The sequence below is a fragment of the Mytilus edulis genome, chromosome 1, assembly GCF_963676685.1.
Source record: "Mytilus edulis chromosome 1, xbMytEdul2.2, whole genome shotgun sequence".
Taxonomy (NCBI): domain Eukaryota; kingdom Metazoa; phylum Mollusca; class Bivalvia; order Mytilida; family Mytilidae; genus Mytilus; species Mytilus edulis.
In genome coordinates this window covers 58,025,484-58,041,886 of record NC_092344.1, presented here as the reverse complement: position 1 = coordinate 58,041,886, position 16,403 = coordinate 58,025,484, and the positions used below count along the sequence as shown (strand labels likewise).

The 16,403-nt window shown below is 33.6% G+C and overlaps 1 protein-coding gene and 1 long non-coding RNA gene across 2 annotated transcripts in view; both read right to left on the bottom strand.

The window, feature by feature from the left end:
• The window catches only part of LOC139485827 (uncharacterized), a 971,519-nt gene that overhangs the window by 334,467 nt on the left and 620,649 nt on the right, over positions 1-16,403 (bottom strand). The gene's annotated exons all lie outside the window — the stretch shown is intronic.
• On the bottom strand, positions 4,047-14,557 carry LOC139485636 (zinc finger protein 234-like). The gene is made up of 3 exons (XM_071270262.1): positions 14,446-14,557; positions 7,632-7,706; positions 4,047-6,793 (listed from the first exon to the last, which is right to left on the bottom strand). Exons 2-3 carry the CDS (start codon positions 7,684-7,686, stop codon positions 5,031-5,033), a joined length of 1,818 nt encoding a protein of 605 aa, XP_071126363.1. The 5' UTR covers positions 7,687-7,706; positions 14,446-14,557; the 3' UTR covers positions 4,047-5,030.

The following is a 16,403-nucleotide window of genomic DNA, read 5'->3' as shown; positions in this document are numbered from 1 at the left end:
ATCAATTATTTGGGACCCATATACCCAAAAAGACATTGACAAACTAGAATCCATACAAAAGAGAGGTGCTAGATTCATTACCAAAGACTACAAATCAAGAGAGGAAGGATGTATGACAAAAATGCTAAAAGAACTTCAACTCCCGTCATTACAATCAAGACGCCAACAACGACTGATCTTCTTTTTCAAAGTGGTTGAGGGGAAGATACCAGCGCTTCCTCCCGACGATTTAATCCAATTTCATAGACCAAAGAGACAAATCAAAGCAACAACATATAATAACTTTGTAACCAAAAACATTATAGACCACCAAGTCCGCAACAACAAACGTGCGGTCATAGTTCCAACCAGTAAGACAGAACAATACAAGAACTCTATTTTTGTGCGCACTGCAATAAACTGGAACCATCTGGAAGACTCAGTAGTGTGCGCCACTACTACCGAGGAGTTTAAATCAGCACTCCTCAGTAAGCGCGACTAATTGTGCGCAGACCAACCCGTCACATAATAGCCGAAAGGAATCTGTGACGTACCCATCCTAATTACACAAGTGGGAAATACAGATACAGATACAGAATACAGATAGTGAAAAACTTTTCGAAAAGAATATTTAATCTATGGAGCGCAGTGAAAAACTTTTCGAAAAAGAATATTTAATAGATGGAGGGCAGTGAAAAAAAGTAAATTTTGATTCAAATATATATTATACAATTCATGTTAGTATATTCATGTTTATAATATTTATTAAATGTTTGCTTTAAACAACCATCACAGTTTAACATTTTCATGTTGCATATTATTTTGTTGTCAGATGTTTTATTTAAATACGTGGTTATATATTTGTTGTAAACTTCGAACTGTGTAAGTTATTAATTTAAAGATATTTAAAGACATAGAATACCATAGAAATGATAGTTAGAGGCCTTTACAATACATGCATTAAAGTAAGGTTTGGCATGCAACAAAACCAGGTTCAACCCACCATTTTTATCTTAAAATGCCCTGTACCAAGTATGGGAAGAGGCCATTGTATAGTATTATAGTTCGTTTCTCTGTGTGTTACATTTTAATGATGTGTTTTTGTTGTGTCGTAGTTCTCTTATAAATAGTTTGATGCGTTTTCATCAGTTTTAGTTTGTAACTCGGATTTGGTTTTTTTTCTCTATCGAATTATCATGAATTTCGAACAGCGGTTTACTACTGTTGCCTTTATTTTTCTCGCGTGCAGTATAAATCGTAAAGGCGAGACATCTACATATTTCTTTCCCATCTGTGACAGCTTTTATAAGTCAGTTTCTTGAACGCCATCAATAAAAAATTCTGAAATGATGCTATTGTAACGTGTTTGGCTTATAAGCTATCTGTTCGTATCCGTTTTTACAGTATCTGGGATAATACAATATCAATCTGTTAATTAACTCAAGATCTAACTACAACTTGGAAGCTTTACTATGTAAACTATGAGATTAACAGGCCTTTAAACTTTGAAACTTACCACAGAAACAACAAAATTATACACAATTAACTTTGTATACATCATAAAGTAATCTCAAAACTATAACCTCAATTTATCATTAACCCTTTTACCGACTCCGAGGTCCCAACTGATGTTAAATAAAAAATTATAACCTTTCAAATCATGACAAAATTTGGGGTACTTTCAGTTGCTAATTTGCATAGTGTCCATTTTGCCTTATCATGACAGCAGCAATTACAAAAGGACTATATATATATGCCCCTTAAATGCCATATCTTATTATGTCGAATCAACAATTTGCCTGCAAATAGGTGAATTGTACATGTTTTTATGGTTCAGAATCTGTCCGTCTACAAATGAACAATGTCTACTGTGAAAACTGTCGGCCTTAATTTTTAATTTGAAAATCTGAATCGTAACCGTACTATAAACTTATTGCTATATAAAATAACGAAAAGTCGTAAAAAAGCAAGATTAAAAAAAAAATAATTAAGACACAAGAAGATATATACTGTTCATGATTTGTCCGCATAAAGGGAAACACCTTCCCATTACATGGTTGAATTTTAAAGTTTCAAAATCAATAGTCAATAACTGATGACCAGGGGCGGGGCCAAAATAATCTCCAGGGTAATGAGATTTTGGAATACCAATACAACTGCATACCAAATATCTTTGACTTTATACCACAAGTGGTTCACCTTAAACTAGCCCAAATCACAAACTAATACACTGGTTGACGCAACCGCCGTCGACGTCGCCCCGGGCGCCGGAAACAACATACCTATGTCTCGCTTTTTGACACCGTCAAGCGAGTCAAAAATGGTAATATAAAAAAGAAGATGTGGTATGATTGCCAATGAGACAACTATCCACAAAAGACCAAAATGACACAGACATTAACAACTATAGGTCACCGTACGGCCTTCAACAATGAGCAAAGCCCATACCGCATAGTCCGCTTTAAAAAGCCTCGATAAGACAATGTAAAACAATTCAAACGAGAACACTAACGGCCTTATTTATGTGGGGAAAAAATGAACGAAAAACAAATATGTAACACATAAACAAACGACAACCACCGAATTACAGGCTCCTGATAAGTTTGGTCTTCTTCAAACTTTTAACAACTGTCAGAGTTGGAACATGCAATCCAATGCCTTGTGAAAAGAGTTTCACGGTCTCTGTATACGTTAAGAACTCTTTGAGGGGCCGTTGCAAAATTGGTGGCCTATTATTTGAACATGTTTCATGAAAAAAAATCTATCCCTTTCCAGTATACTTTAACAGTCTAGTTGCAGTCTAAATTTCCTTGAGCTTTTTTCATCCCGGCGTATGTTCTCTATTACATGCAGGTCCTACCTTTTGTATTTATTGTTAGATTGTTCTCATCCTGAACATACATGTATGTAATATTAGCTACTGGACGCTGAGCAAACACGTGCTTTTTCATTGATATTAACTATATAAAATACGTGGATATCAGAGGAGGATTTAGAGGGGGAAGGGGGCCTGCCCATATTTTGGGGAAAATTTTGGTTGATTATTTAGAGAATCACTGAAGCATTACTGGAGCTTGGCTCCTTTAAGGCATTCAGAGAGACCTCATTACGAAAACTCCGCCACTAGATATATATTGTGAATCAATCAAATATTGTATCCAATGAACACGTTACCAAGCCTTTAAATGAATAGCTATTGTTCAGTTATTTCGTGTCGGAATAACGTGACTGCCCCGAATAATTCGGGTTAACTAAACGGTAAAGGATGCAAATATACAACGACAAGCAAAAAGAACACTATAACACATAATTAACGTTAGGTAAACAACATCAGTACCTAGAATCCATACTCCAAGACCATCATGTATTAATTGTGAAGTTAATACGGAATACCTTGTTTATCGATATACATGTAGTTATTGATTCTGGTTACCGATGAACGGTTTGTTACGAAAAAGGACGAGACGTTCTTTGACATAAACCTGGTTTACCAACTTTATTTAAGCCATTCAAACACTGGTGACGTTTTACAAAATCTTGAGTAGCAGCTACAAGCTCTTGAATGCCTAATGAGCTTAAACACGTGTATCCCATATGCAAGTGAAGTTGTTATATTGCTTCTAAGTTGGGGGATTAATAATTTCAAAATCGTCTCGTTTGTCATATATTTTGGTACTGGGATGACTGCTTATGTCAAATTATAGGTACAGAGTATTAAGCCTAAAAAGATTGTTTCTGTTGTTTCTGTCCTGGAGGATATATTAATGAAACTCAATCAGAAAAGTTGGGTCCTACTAAAAAGGCTAATTAAAATATTTACTTACTACAAAATTTATGTAGTATAACGAAATCAGAAGTCTTTATTCTAATAGAATGACTAAGCTGTATCAAGCTTGAATGGTAGTGTCCACACTTGCACCAAAAATTACTGGTAAGACCTCTGCAATCATATTCAGCAGTACCAGGTTATATATTAAAATGCAGTACAGCTAATTCTAAATGCACACGAAATTTCACATGAATCAGAAATATTGCATAATTGTCATATTTATAGATACATAAATTACTTGTGTATACATTTATTTTCCAACAATTAATTGTTACAAAAAATAATGAAATTTGAACATAATTTATTTACATAAATAAAACATATATAGTGTAGTATAAGAAAGTACTCATACACCAAAGCTGCTAAACGTTTAAACAAGATGTAAACGCATGCTTCGAACTTAGCTGTGCAAGTAAAGCACATTTGTAAGCCTAAGATATGTAAGATTATGACAAACATTTTTCTTAACTCAAATCAGGACTGAGGTGGAAAAAAACCGGCTTTACATCAATGCATGTTCCAATGTGTCCTATTCAGGGGTGGGTCCAAAACAAGTTGTTTGGTTCAATAAAGAATCTCATGTGCTTTTTAAAAGTTGGTTCACAAAGTCAATGTGTAACTTCGTGTGATTTCTCATATCAGCTGCATCAGTGAGTAATCTCATGTGACTTTATATCTTGGTTGCGGCAGTGTGTAATCTCACATGTTTTAATTAAGTTGCTTGCCACAGTGAGCAATCGCATGTGCTTTCTTAAGATGGGTGGGTCAATGTGTAATCGCATGTGGTTTCTAAAATTGGTTAAGTCAGTCTGTTGCTATATCAAGTTGGTTGCCTCAGTGTGTAATTTCATGTGCTTTCTTAAGTTAGTTGTGTCAGGGGGCAATCTCATGTGCTTTTGTAAATTGGTTGCATCAGTGAGCAATTACGTGTGCCTTAAGTTGGTTGTGTTAGTGAACAATCTCATGTGCTAAGCGTTCTTAAGTTGGTTGGGTCAGTGAACAATCATATACATGTATGCTTTCTTAAGTTGGTTGTGTCAGTGATCAATCTCATGTGCTAAGCGTTTTTAAGTTGGTTGGGTCAGTGAACAATCTCTTGTAGTTTCTTTGGTTGGTTTGGTCAATGAGTAATCTCATGTGTTTTTTTACGTTGGTTAGGTCAGTCTGTAACCTCATGTGGTTTCTTAAGTTGGTTTGGTCAATACGGTATCTCATGTGGTTTTTATAAGTTGGTTGTGCCAATATGTAACTTCATGTGCTTTCTCATATCAGCTGCATCAGTGAGTAATCTCATGTGACTTTTTATCTTGGTTGGGTCAGTATGTAATCTCATGTGCTTTTTTAAGCTGGTTGAACTACAGAGTCCTTTACAACATATTTCACATTTATAAGGCCTCTCACCGGTATGAGTTATCATGTGTAATTTTAATTTGCTTGGCCTATTGAAAGCTTTACCACAAATATCACATTTATGACGTTTGTCAGTAGTTTGTTGATTTAGATTAGATGAACTACTTAAACGTTCACCAGATGTATCAGCATGATCAGGATTTAAAGGTTTGACTGCAGTATGTAATCTCTGTGCATGTGTGTTAAGACTGCTTTTACAAATAAAATATTTACCACATATATCACAATTATAAGGTTTATCCCCCGTATGGGACCTCAAGTGGGTCTCTAAAAAATAAGGCCATGGAAATCCCTTCCCACACTCTCCACATTTGTAAGGTCTATCATCATAATCCTGTGAGTGTTTTCTCATGTGGTTTTGAAGGGCTACATGTTTTAAAAAACCTTTATCGCAGACAACACATCTATAAGGACTATCACCTGTGTGAGTCGTGACATGTTTTGCTAAACTTTTCCTTTGACTAAACACTTTACCGCATATATCACATTTATAACATTTATGCATGCTCAAGTGTACTTTTAAACGTCTATTCTGACTAAATGCTTCATCACATATTTCACATTTATATGGTTTTTCACCAGTGTGTAGTATCATGTGCTCCTTTAAGGAACACCTCTTAAAATACACTTTATCACATACATTACATATTAATTGATCTGTATCACCTGTATGTATTTTCAAGTGCCTTTTTAGGTTCTTATCCTGTTTCAAGCATTTACCACATACATCACATTTAAAAGGTTTTTCATCAGAATGTCTTGTAAAATGTCTTTCTAATGTTTGCTTCTTCTTAAAGGCTGTACCACATATGCTGCACACAAAGCATTTTTTACCAACATGTATTTGCTTGTGTATCTTTAAGAGTGCAGAATTTTTGAACACTTCTCCACACTTAATGCATTTATGTATCACTCTTAAGTGGATCTGTAATTGCTCACTCCTTTCAAACTCTTTACAACATACATAACATTTATAAGGACCATCACCGTCAGGGTCTGTTTTCATGTGTTCCTCTAAATCAAAACGCTGACTAAACACTTTACAACACACATCACATTTAAAAGGACCATCATGGACAGGATGTGTTCTCATGTGTTCCTCTAACTCAAGAGCCTGGCTAAATCCTTTACAACACACACCACATTTGTGAGGGTTGGCACTTGTATGCTGTTTTACATGTTTTTTTAAGTTTTGAATATTCTTAAATGTTTTACCACATATGTCACAAACAAAGGGTCTATCATCAGAATGTGTTTTCATGTGCTTCAATACATGTTTTTTTTCTTTGAACCCTTTTCCACATTTTTCACACTGATAAGGTTTATTACCAGTATGAGTTCTCATGTGTATTTCCAAAACATGTTTCCTTAAATCCGCAAAATCACACACTTCACAAGTGTAAACTTTCATTCCAGCATGATGTCGCATGTGTAACTTGAACTGATAATTAGATGAATATTGTTTACCACATATATCACAATCATGTACATGTATCATGTTTCCTGTGAGTTGTTGATCATCTGCTTCTTTGTCTGAGTTGCTATGACTCTGTAGGATGACTGAAGGTTCCTCGACTACAATATCAAACAATATATTTATAAGGACAGGGATTCTGCATTCACTATTGTAAAGTGACATAAAAAGATAAATGATTTTAAACACTAATCGGTTGTTTGGGACAGTTTATTAGCCTACAATTCTAATTTTATTCTAATCATTTATAACATTAATAATTGACTATGAAGTTTATACTCCTATTAAATATACATGATATACTGGATTGTGATTTGTTGCTAATCAATTTGTTTTGAATGTATTTTTGGTAATACAATACATTTGTATATCATATTAAGTGTCTGTGGCATTTGCTTGATTAGTTGGTTGTTGTTTGCCTTATCTCCAGTGCAAAAATTTCATTCATTTCTAGGAGAAGACAGTAGTCTGCAGGATCTGCAAGGTAGGATTCAACCATAATAAAAAAAAATGCACAAGAAATTTAAATTGCCACTAGACATCTAGAAAATTATGTAATTTTGGAAAATAATTTTGTTTAGCTTTTAAGGTGAATAATAAAATTCTAGCGCTTTGTATAGAATATTACCATAAACATGATAAAAGATTGGATTTGAAATACCTGAATGTATAAGATGTCTGCATTTTCATTTATATTAGTCAATGGTGTTCTTTAATGACAAAATCAAGTAAAAGTTTTGACTAGCTTGTGATACTGATATCAAAATTCCAAAAGAAACATGCACCCAGAAACAATACACGGGAAACTGAAGTTGTAATACAAGACTGGTTAATCCTATGATAATTAAATAATTTGTCCTTCAGAGTTGAAGTTCCCTTTAGCATACTATACAGTCAGAAAAAAACAAATATATTAAGGTATTGTTATTATAATATAACCTGATGTTTTTTCTTGTTCCTCCTGTTTAATCTTCTCTCCATCACTTCCCTCCATACTGATGAACTGAATAAATCCTGAAATAAACATTTACAAGTAATTTATGAGGAAAAATAATGTCAAGAATAATCTTTATCATGTTTATAATGTTTTTTTTTTTATATAATTATATATAATCAATCTTTTAACTCTTGTTGTACTGTAAATTTAGAAATTTATTTGCGATGCTAAACAATTACATGGTAAGCAACAATATAGACATACAATCATGGAGTTTAATTTACATTTGTTTGTACTTGACAATTATCACTTGCCAAAAGACCATTCTGGAAAAAGCTTATTATTATAAATCTGACCATTTTGACATTTGCACCTACAGCATTGTACAGTCAGGGGTACTACTTGAAAAAGTAAATTTAAATATACTAATTACTTGTATAAGTAGAATACTTAATACAAGTAAATATTTTATTTACTTGTATAGGTAAAAAAAAAATGGCTAAGTTATGTCCCCTAGCTGGGACTATTAGTATAATAGTTCCAGCCCTTAGACAATTGAATTTTTTACTTACATAAAGGACTACATCAAAAGTTCAATGTAGGATAAAAAACTAAATTCATATAGTTCTTTCACTGACCCCCCTACCTCCTCTAAACTTATGGTAGATGGGGTGTCTAAAGTATATTCCATAGAATTTTATAATAATTTGCCGAAATACAGTTTATATCATGCTTTTAAAAAAATAATAATAAAAAGAATGGGTCAAAGGGTTTATTTTCATGCTACACTGTGTTCAAAATTGATAAATTTTGTTTAGATTATGCATGGAAAACCCAATTTTCTGCAATAAAGCGTAAACTACACCATAGCATTTTGAGATAACATGAGAAGATAGCTTTAATAGTATGCTTTCAATTAAGAAAAAGTATCAAAGAGCTGAATAGCTCTGAGGGGAAAGACAGCCCTTGTTTCTATTACATTTTTTTTTGGGGGGGGGGGGGGGGTTATCTTTTGATAGTCTTCATATAAAGAATGAAAAAAAAGAACAGCTAGAACATGTGGAAGGTTGACACTATTGGAATCAATTGTTGTTTAATGTAATTTCGTTTCTTTAGTTTAGGGTTCAATTTAGACCAATGGAAGAGACCTGCATCTTCTAAATCTAAACATTCAATTAAAGTTGATAGTTAATTATCTAAAATTCAACTAGATTAATTCTGTCATTTAACAACAACTACAATTATTTTTGAAATTTCAATAGTGTACGACTGAACTGCAGGCTAGGGCCATTTTCCATTTTTTGTGACAGTACTCTTAAGATTTTAAATTTTTTTCTTAAGAAAGTTAGGCCGACTGAAAAATCTATTCAGTTTTAAATTTCCATTGATAAAGTTCCCAGTAACATCTCTCATCACAGGGATACAGGTACTAATAAAAATAACAATATGATTGATGTAAACTGTGTGAAGCTTGTTTCCAAATCCTACATTTTGAAATATTTGTAAAATTTCATGAATAAATAGGTTTAAACTACAAAATGCAACATTTGTAATGTTTTTTTGTAACTATTACAATGATTATGTTGGTACACAAAATTTAGTTTTAATGGAAGACTACTTATCATATACTAAATGACACATTTTAGGTGTCTATTTTAGTGGATAATTAGCTTATAAATTGAGGTGCTCCTGAATTGGAGGAAGATTCTCAAAACAGAGTTTTACAGAAAAAAAATGGAAAAGATCGTTTTTCTCCCCGATCTCATGTAGCCCCTCGCACTTCCTGTTTACTTTGAAAGTTGTTGACCTACAAATTAAAGTATTGCATGTTGATGTTTGAATCATCTACAGCAAACATCATTATGTTTAAATTTAACAAATACTATTTTTAATAAGTGCACAATCTTTGAGAATGATTTAAATAACCAGTGAAGGATATCCCTGCTTCTGCGTAGTGTGGCATTCCAACAATGACGTCACTATAAAATATAATGTAGGTTGGATATCATATATTTAGCATATCTCGTCATACTGATTTTTCCGGATTGTAAAAGAAACGAAAATAGTGTAAAGGAGAGCTCACTATACGATAATTTCGAGAGAAACAGAAGGGAAATGTGTAAAAAAGTGTTTGTAGTCAATTTATTTATTTGTGTCTCCCCATCTCATCATTCTCAATATTTTGTTTGGGGATTTTCTTCACTATAAAAACAAAATGAATGATGTGAGGGAATGTCACTCTGGTCAACCCCATTGGGGATTGATGGCTTGAAGCCGTCTTCCCAAAAAAATGGGGTCACCGGACCTGTTATTTTGCTATATAATAGATAAATTCCTAACATTCTATTGTAAAAGTATCTTTATCTGAATTATCTGCCCTTGCATTTCAGTTGCCTCCCCTTATGTGGCAAAGTTGGAATAAATTTAATCAAACAAAAGTTTTCATTTTTTTGTAAAATACAACCATAAATATGATAAAACATGTCATTTTCTATATTGAAATGAAAGTTCTTACACATGAATTTCCTACTACTCTCAAAGTTTGCACATGCTATTAAAAGTTTAGACCTTTAATTTTGGTATTTCCAAATCCAAAATGGAGGAAGACACTCTTTCTATCTTAATTTGGGAAACTAGATGCTCCGCAGGGGGCGCAGACTTATACGACCCCAGAGGTCGAACCCTGAACAGTTGGGGCAAGTAGGGACACAACATTCAAGCTTGACACAGCTCTGAATTTGGATTGTGGTTAAATAGTTGACACAACATAGGTTTCTGACGCAGAATGAATGTGGGCTAAGAACTTAAACTTAAAAACTTATAAAAATTTTAAATTGGACATTTACCTTTCATGGTCCAATATATATCCAAAATCTAAATACATGGTTAGATTCAGCATATCATAGAACCCCAAGAATTAAATTTTTGATGAAATCAAACAATGTTCAATTTTAGACCCTTTAGACCTCAATGTGGACCAATTTGATAACCGGGCCCAAATATTAAAAATCTAAATACATGGTTAGATTCAGCATATTCAAGAACCAAATATATTTAATTTTTGTTGAAATCAAACAAAGTTTAATTTTGGACCCTGATTTGGACCAACTTGAAAACTGAGCCCATAATCAAAAATCTAAGTACATGCTAAGATTCAGCATATCAAAGAACCTGATGAATTCAATTTTTGTTAAAATCAAACTAAGTTTAATTTTGGACCCTTTGGACCTTAATGTAGACCAATTTGAATCTAAATACATGGTTAGATTTGGCATATATATCAAAGAACCCCAAAAATTCATTTTTTGATGAAATCAAACAAAGTTTATTCCTGGACCCTTTTGGCCCCTAATTCCTAAACTGTTGGGACCAAAACTCTCAAAATCAATCCCAACCTTCCTTTTGTGGTCATAAACCTTGTATTAAAATTTCATAGATTTTTATTTACTTATACTAAAGTTATCGTGCAAAAACCAAGAAAAATGCTTATTTGGGACCTTTTTTTGGCCCCTAATTCCTAAACTGTTGGGACCAAAACTCCCAAAATCAATCCAAACCTTTTTTTTGTGGTCATAAACCTTATGTTAAAATTTCATAGATTTCTGTTTACTTTTATAAATACTAAAGTTATTGTGCGAAAAACCAAGAAAAATGCTTATTTGGGCCCTTTTTGGCCCCTAATTCCTAAACTGTTGGGACCAAAACTCCAAAAATCAGTCCCAACCTTCCTTTTATGGTCATAAACCCTTAGTTTAAATTTCATAGATTTCTATTAACTTATACTAAAGTTATAGTGTGAAAACCAAATGTAATTGGATGACAACTACGACGACGTCAACGTCATACCAATATACGACCAAAAAATTTCCGCGGTCGTATAAAAATGATTCGGACCAATAAGGATATATATATATATATATATATATATATTATAAGTACGTCTGAGTCAGTGACAACTCTACAACAGATTTATCCATCGGATCACCAGCAGTCATGGTGATACATGGCTGTGTACATTATGTATATATATACAACTCGTCTAAACATCAACCCAACAATGTTAGATCTGTAAATGCAAAAGCAAATTTACAGATCTAACATTGTTGGGTTGATGTTTAGACGAGTTATATATATATATATATATTATATATATAAAATGGATAGCCAATTAAACATATTTGCAGCAATTTTGACCCCCACCCCCAAACTATTTGAATTAAGTTTTTTATCCTTCATTGGTTTTTTTATGTCGTCCCTAAGTGAAAAAGTCTTCCCATCTTCTTTTCTTAAATTCTTAGGATTTCTTTGCTATAATAGAATTTTAAATTGTCTGCCCTTTGCAGATGTCTTTTCATATCATTGAAGTGTATTATTTCATGGACAAAGAAAACCCCATTTGTCTGTTATCTTCAGAACAGTGGAGCAATTTTTGAAGGCCTTGTGCAAATACTTAAGATGGAAGCAGGACAAGTCGCCCCACTGGCAAATCGCCCCACACCTAATCGCCCCACTTTTTCATCAACTCGCCCCACTTTTAAAAAATCCCCCCCAAACTGATTTACCAAATCGCCCCACATGTGAAATTGGTTAAATCATGTTTAATATTACCCCTGCCAACTCTCCCCACTTAATGGAAAACGGTAATATTTAGATTGATATATAATTAAAATTAAAAACTCGCCCTACTTTAATGAAAACTAATCTACACAGAATACAAACAAACTGAAAATTATTAAAAATAATTCAACACAAACAAGCAATCAGAGAAAGGCAAATGTTGCTTTCAAGTAAATATCAAAGAGAATGTCTATTCATTCATTTACCATAATTAGCGTGTGTCGTGTTTTTGTTAGTTAATTGGAAAGCCAACACGCATTACAGTTTAATTATTTTATTCGTAAGTGGGGCTAGTTGGTAGCCTTTAACTCTATTCATACTTGTACTTTTTATAAGTGGGGCTAGTTGACATTCACGTTACCGAAATATTAATACTCACTTCTTACTGCTATTTAAAAAAAAGGAATAACATAAGATGTTTCTATAAGGTTTTCAATGGGATAGCATCTTTTTCCATAAGTGGGTCGAGTTGGCAGGAGTAATATTCACGGAATTTAACTTAAATACAACGGGATAACATCTTTTTCCATAAGTGGGGCGATTTGGCATTATATACTAAATTCATCCTGGTTAACAATATATTTATCTAGATATTATCGTTTTCTTTAAAGTGGGGCGAGTTGGCAGGAGTAATATTCATGGAATTTTACTTATTATTATATACAACGGGATAACATCTTTTTCCATAAGTGGGGCGAGTTGGCATTACTAAATTCATCCTGGTTAATAATATATTAATCTAGATTTTATTGTTTTCCATTAAGTGGGGCGAGTTGGCAGGAGTAGTATTAACGGAATTTAACACATTTCGCAAGTGGGGCGATTTTTTAAATAGTAGGGGGAGTTGGTGAAAAAGTGGGGCGATTAAGAGTGGGGCGATCTGCCAGTGGGGCGATTTGTCATGGATTCCTTAAGATCTTTGCGCAATCAGTTTCTTTGTTGAATAAATGAGATGAAACATTGAACTCTAAGGCAGCCACCATTTGATTTTTGGGGGGGGGGGGGGCTATGGTTTTTTTTTCTGGACAAATTTTTTTTTCTCACCTATGGCGAAAAACAATCTATTTTTTTCGCGACAAGTCGAAAACAATTTTTTTCTTTCAATTTTAGCATTACATACATAGTGGCAGCTGAGGGTGAAACAAACAAATTTTTTTTCTCAGAATAAAAAACAAATTATTTTTTTCTCCAAAAACTGGAAACAAACTTTTTTTTCCAAAAAAACCCATATATAAACATATTTGAAGCAATTTTGACCCCCACCCCCAAACTATTTGAATTAAGTTTTTTATCCTTCATTGGTTTTTTTATGTCGTCCCTAAGTGAAAAAGTCTTCCCATCTTCTTTTCTTAAATTCTTAGGATTTCTTTGCTATAATAGAATTTTAAATTGTCTGCCCTTTGCAGATGTCTTTTCATATCATTGAAGTGTATTATTTCATGGACAAAGAAAACCCCATTTGTCTGTTATCTTCAGAACAGTGGAGCAATTTTTTGAAGGCCTTGTGCAAATACTTAAGATGGAAGCAGGACAAGTCGCCCCACTGGCAAATCGCCCCACACCACAACTGGAAACAAACTTTTTTTCCATAGCCCCCCCCCCCCCCCCCCCAGAAAATCAAATGGTTGCTGCCTAATAAAAAATTATGAGCTAACTTGGGAAAAATCATTAAAGGCATGTTTTTACATTTCAAAACTTGAGAACTTTTGTGGGATTGTAATTCTTTTTTACTTCAACAAGTAATTTTTTGAGAAAATTAAGGGGAGATTATTCAAACATGATAATTCACTTACATGTATATAAGTATTTTTTTTACCTCTTCAAGTAAATAAAAATCACTTGTCTCTATACTCATGTACCAGACGATGACAAATATAGAACTATATCTATACGTCTGATCTTTGATAGTTGATATATATGACTAAGTATATATTTTTGCATCTTCGCCAGCCAAGGGTTACGATCCACTCCCGTTCTGTGAAGAGAACGGGAGTGGATCGTAACCCTTGGCTAGCGAAGATGAAGAGAACGGGAGTGGATCGTTACCCTTGGCTAGCGAAGATGACATTTTTGATAAACAAATTATATGAAAAAGAGTGGCCGGGGTACTTCAACTATGTGAAGTCTCACCCCACCAAAAAAAAGCTTGAAGTGTGTTTTCGATTATTATGACATAAAAGATTGCATTCTTAGACTAACAATTTTCTGTTCACTATTTTACTTGTCTTTGTTCTGTTTACCTGCACTGTCAGTGTGTACACATATAAAAGGACTATATAATTGTATAAACACACTAAAAGCGGGAGAGTATAAGTAAAGGGGAGAGAAACATTCCGTCGTCTGTCATCTGTAATCGTAATTCTACCAATCAAGGCACACCTCCATTCACATAGAGGAAACGATGTCAGTACAACAGTACAACGTGAATAATTTACAATACAATGCGCATCACTTTATAATTTTTATATATTAAAATATAAACATTTCCGACACCTAAAAATTATTATATTACGAAGCACATATAAAACAATAAAATATTTTCATTGATAGTTCTTTCAATGCAAAATCAACTGATTCTGGCGCCATGTGTGCCCAGTTTATCATGTTTATGTCATAACTGGTCCAAACTACATGTACCTATACGACACTAGTTATTATTTAAAAGTTAGATTTCCTACTGCCTGGATTATCTAGATTAAGCCAGAGACATATAAGGGGGTCTCATTGGGGGGTTCCGATCCCGGATCCCGCTTACTGTTTTGTCAGATTCCCGTATCCCGCTTACACTATATACGTAAGCAATTCTCATTTTTTTGTCATTTCCCGGGTCCCGCAAGACCTCATTTCCCGTTTTCACGACACAATAATTTGACTTTCACGTGTCACGCTTACAAAAAATGGGCAATCCCGCGTCACGCTTATAATAGACCCCAATGAGACCCACATATAATATATGTCTCTGATTAAGCTAATAAAGCATAGCGCTCGCCTTTGTGCAAATTATAAAGCAGCTGTCTACACAGGGTTTCTAAAATATTACTCTGTCGGTTTCCTCAATAGCAGTTCTGTTTACATCAATGTCTACATAACAGAACGGTTGAAAATGAGTTGGATAAGCTCAACTGGAAACAAAGTTATAATTTTAGCTATCACCAAGCTGGATCCATTATTTAGGATTTTTGACATAAGTGGTATTCTTCAAGTGCCTCTTCTTACTTTTCACATAACAGGATACAGTGTTCCACTGTTTCATCCGCTTTACTAAAAATTATGTATGTAGTTTACAAAGTGAACTGATGTGATTCTTGGAAAAAGAAGTTTTGTTCGACGTCACGTGTGAAATGGTTCAACCAATCAAATGTTGATTTCTCTATCAAAATCAACATGCAGTGGAAGAAAACCTTTTATTTCACCAATAATTTCATGACACAATTCCTTAATTTTAATAAACCAGCTGTGACTATTGTGGGGTTTTATCTGTAGCTGTCTTTCGGCTAGCCGCCATACAATTGATCATGAATCACATTTCGCTCTAGATATGTTTCAAAGAAGATTGCATGATAGCTTTGGGATGGATTTTAGCTTCAATAGGGAGAAAACCAGATTAGGTATAAACTGCAGAATCAGCGGCTACATTGGAATTTAAAGACAAAATTTGTGTGATCCATTTTGTACACTGAATAGAGATATCATTTAGTATTTTTCCTTTTGGTACTGTACTTTATCAAGTAGTTCCTGTAGAATTTCAGGAGATTTCTAAAATAATATAGTATCGTCTTCAAATAGTATTAAGTATGTCATAACTTCATTAATATTAACTATGTCAGCTGAAGGACTAATATTCATGTCTTCAATCAAGTCATTTATAAAAAAATAAAAACAGTTCCTTGTTTTACACAAAGAAAATTTTCGAATGAGTCGGACAGTAAATCGGTAGTTTTAACACGCATTTTTTACAGATGAATATTATACTGATCTAACCATAGTTACAAACTTTGAGCTAACACCACTCCGTAATAGTTTATAAATGAGAATCCTCCTGCTAATTTTGTCGAACGCTTTATGGAAATCCACAAACGAACTATAAAGTTTTTGTTTATTTTAAAGTGTATGCGAAATTATTCCAAGTAAAATAAAAATAGCGTCAACAGTTGACT

Excerpts from the sequence above, each read along its gene's own strand:
- LOC139485636 (XM_071270262.1), bottom strand. The coding sequence starts at position 7,686 with ATGGAGGGAAGTGATGGAGAGAAGATTAAACAGGAGGAACAAGAAAAA. Across the intron at positions 6,794-7,631 it reads GGAACAAGAAAAAACATCAG|TCGAGGAACCTTCAGTCATC; the intron begins GTTATATTATAA and ends TTGATATTGTAG.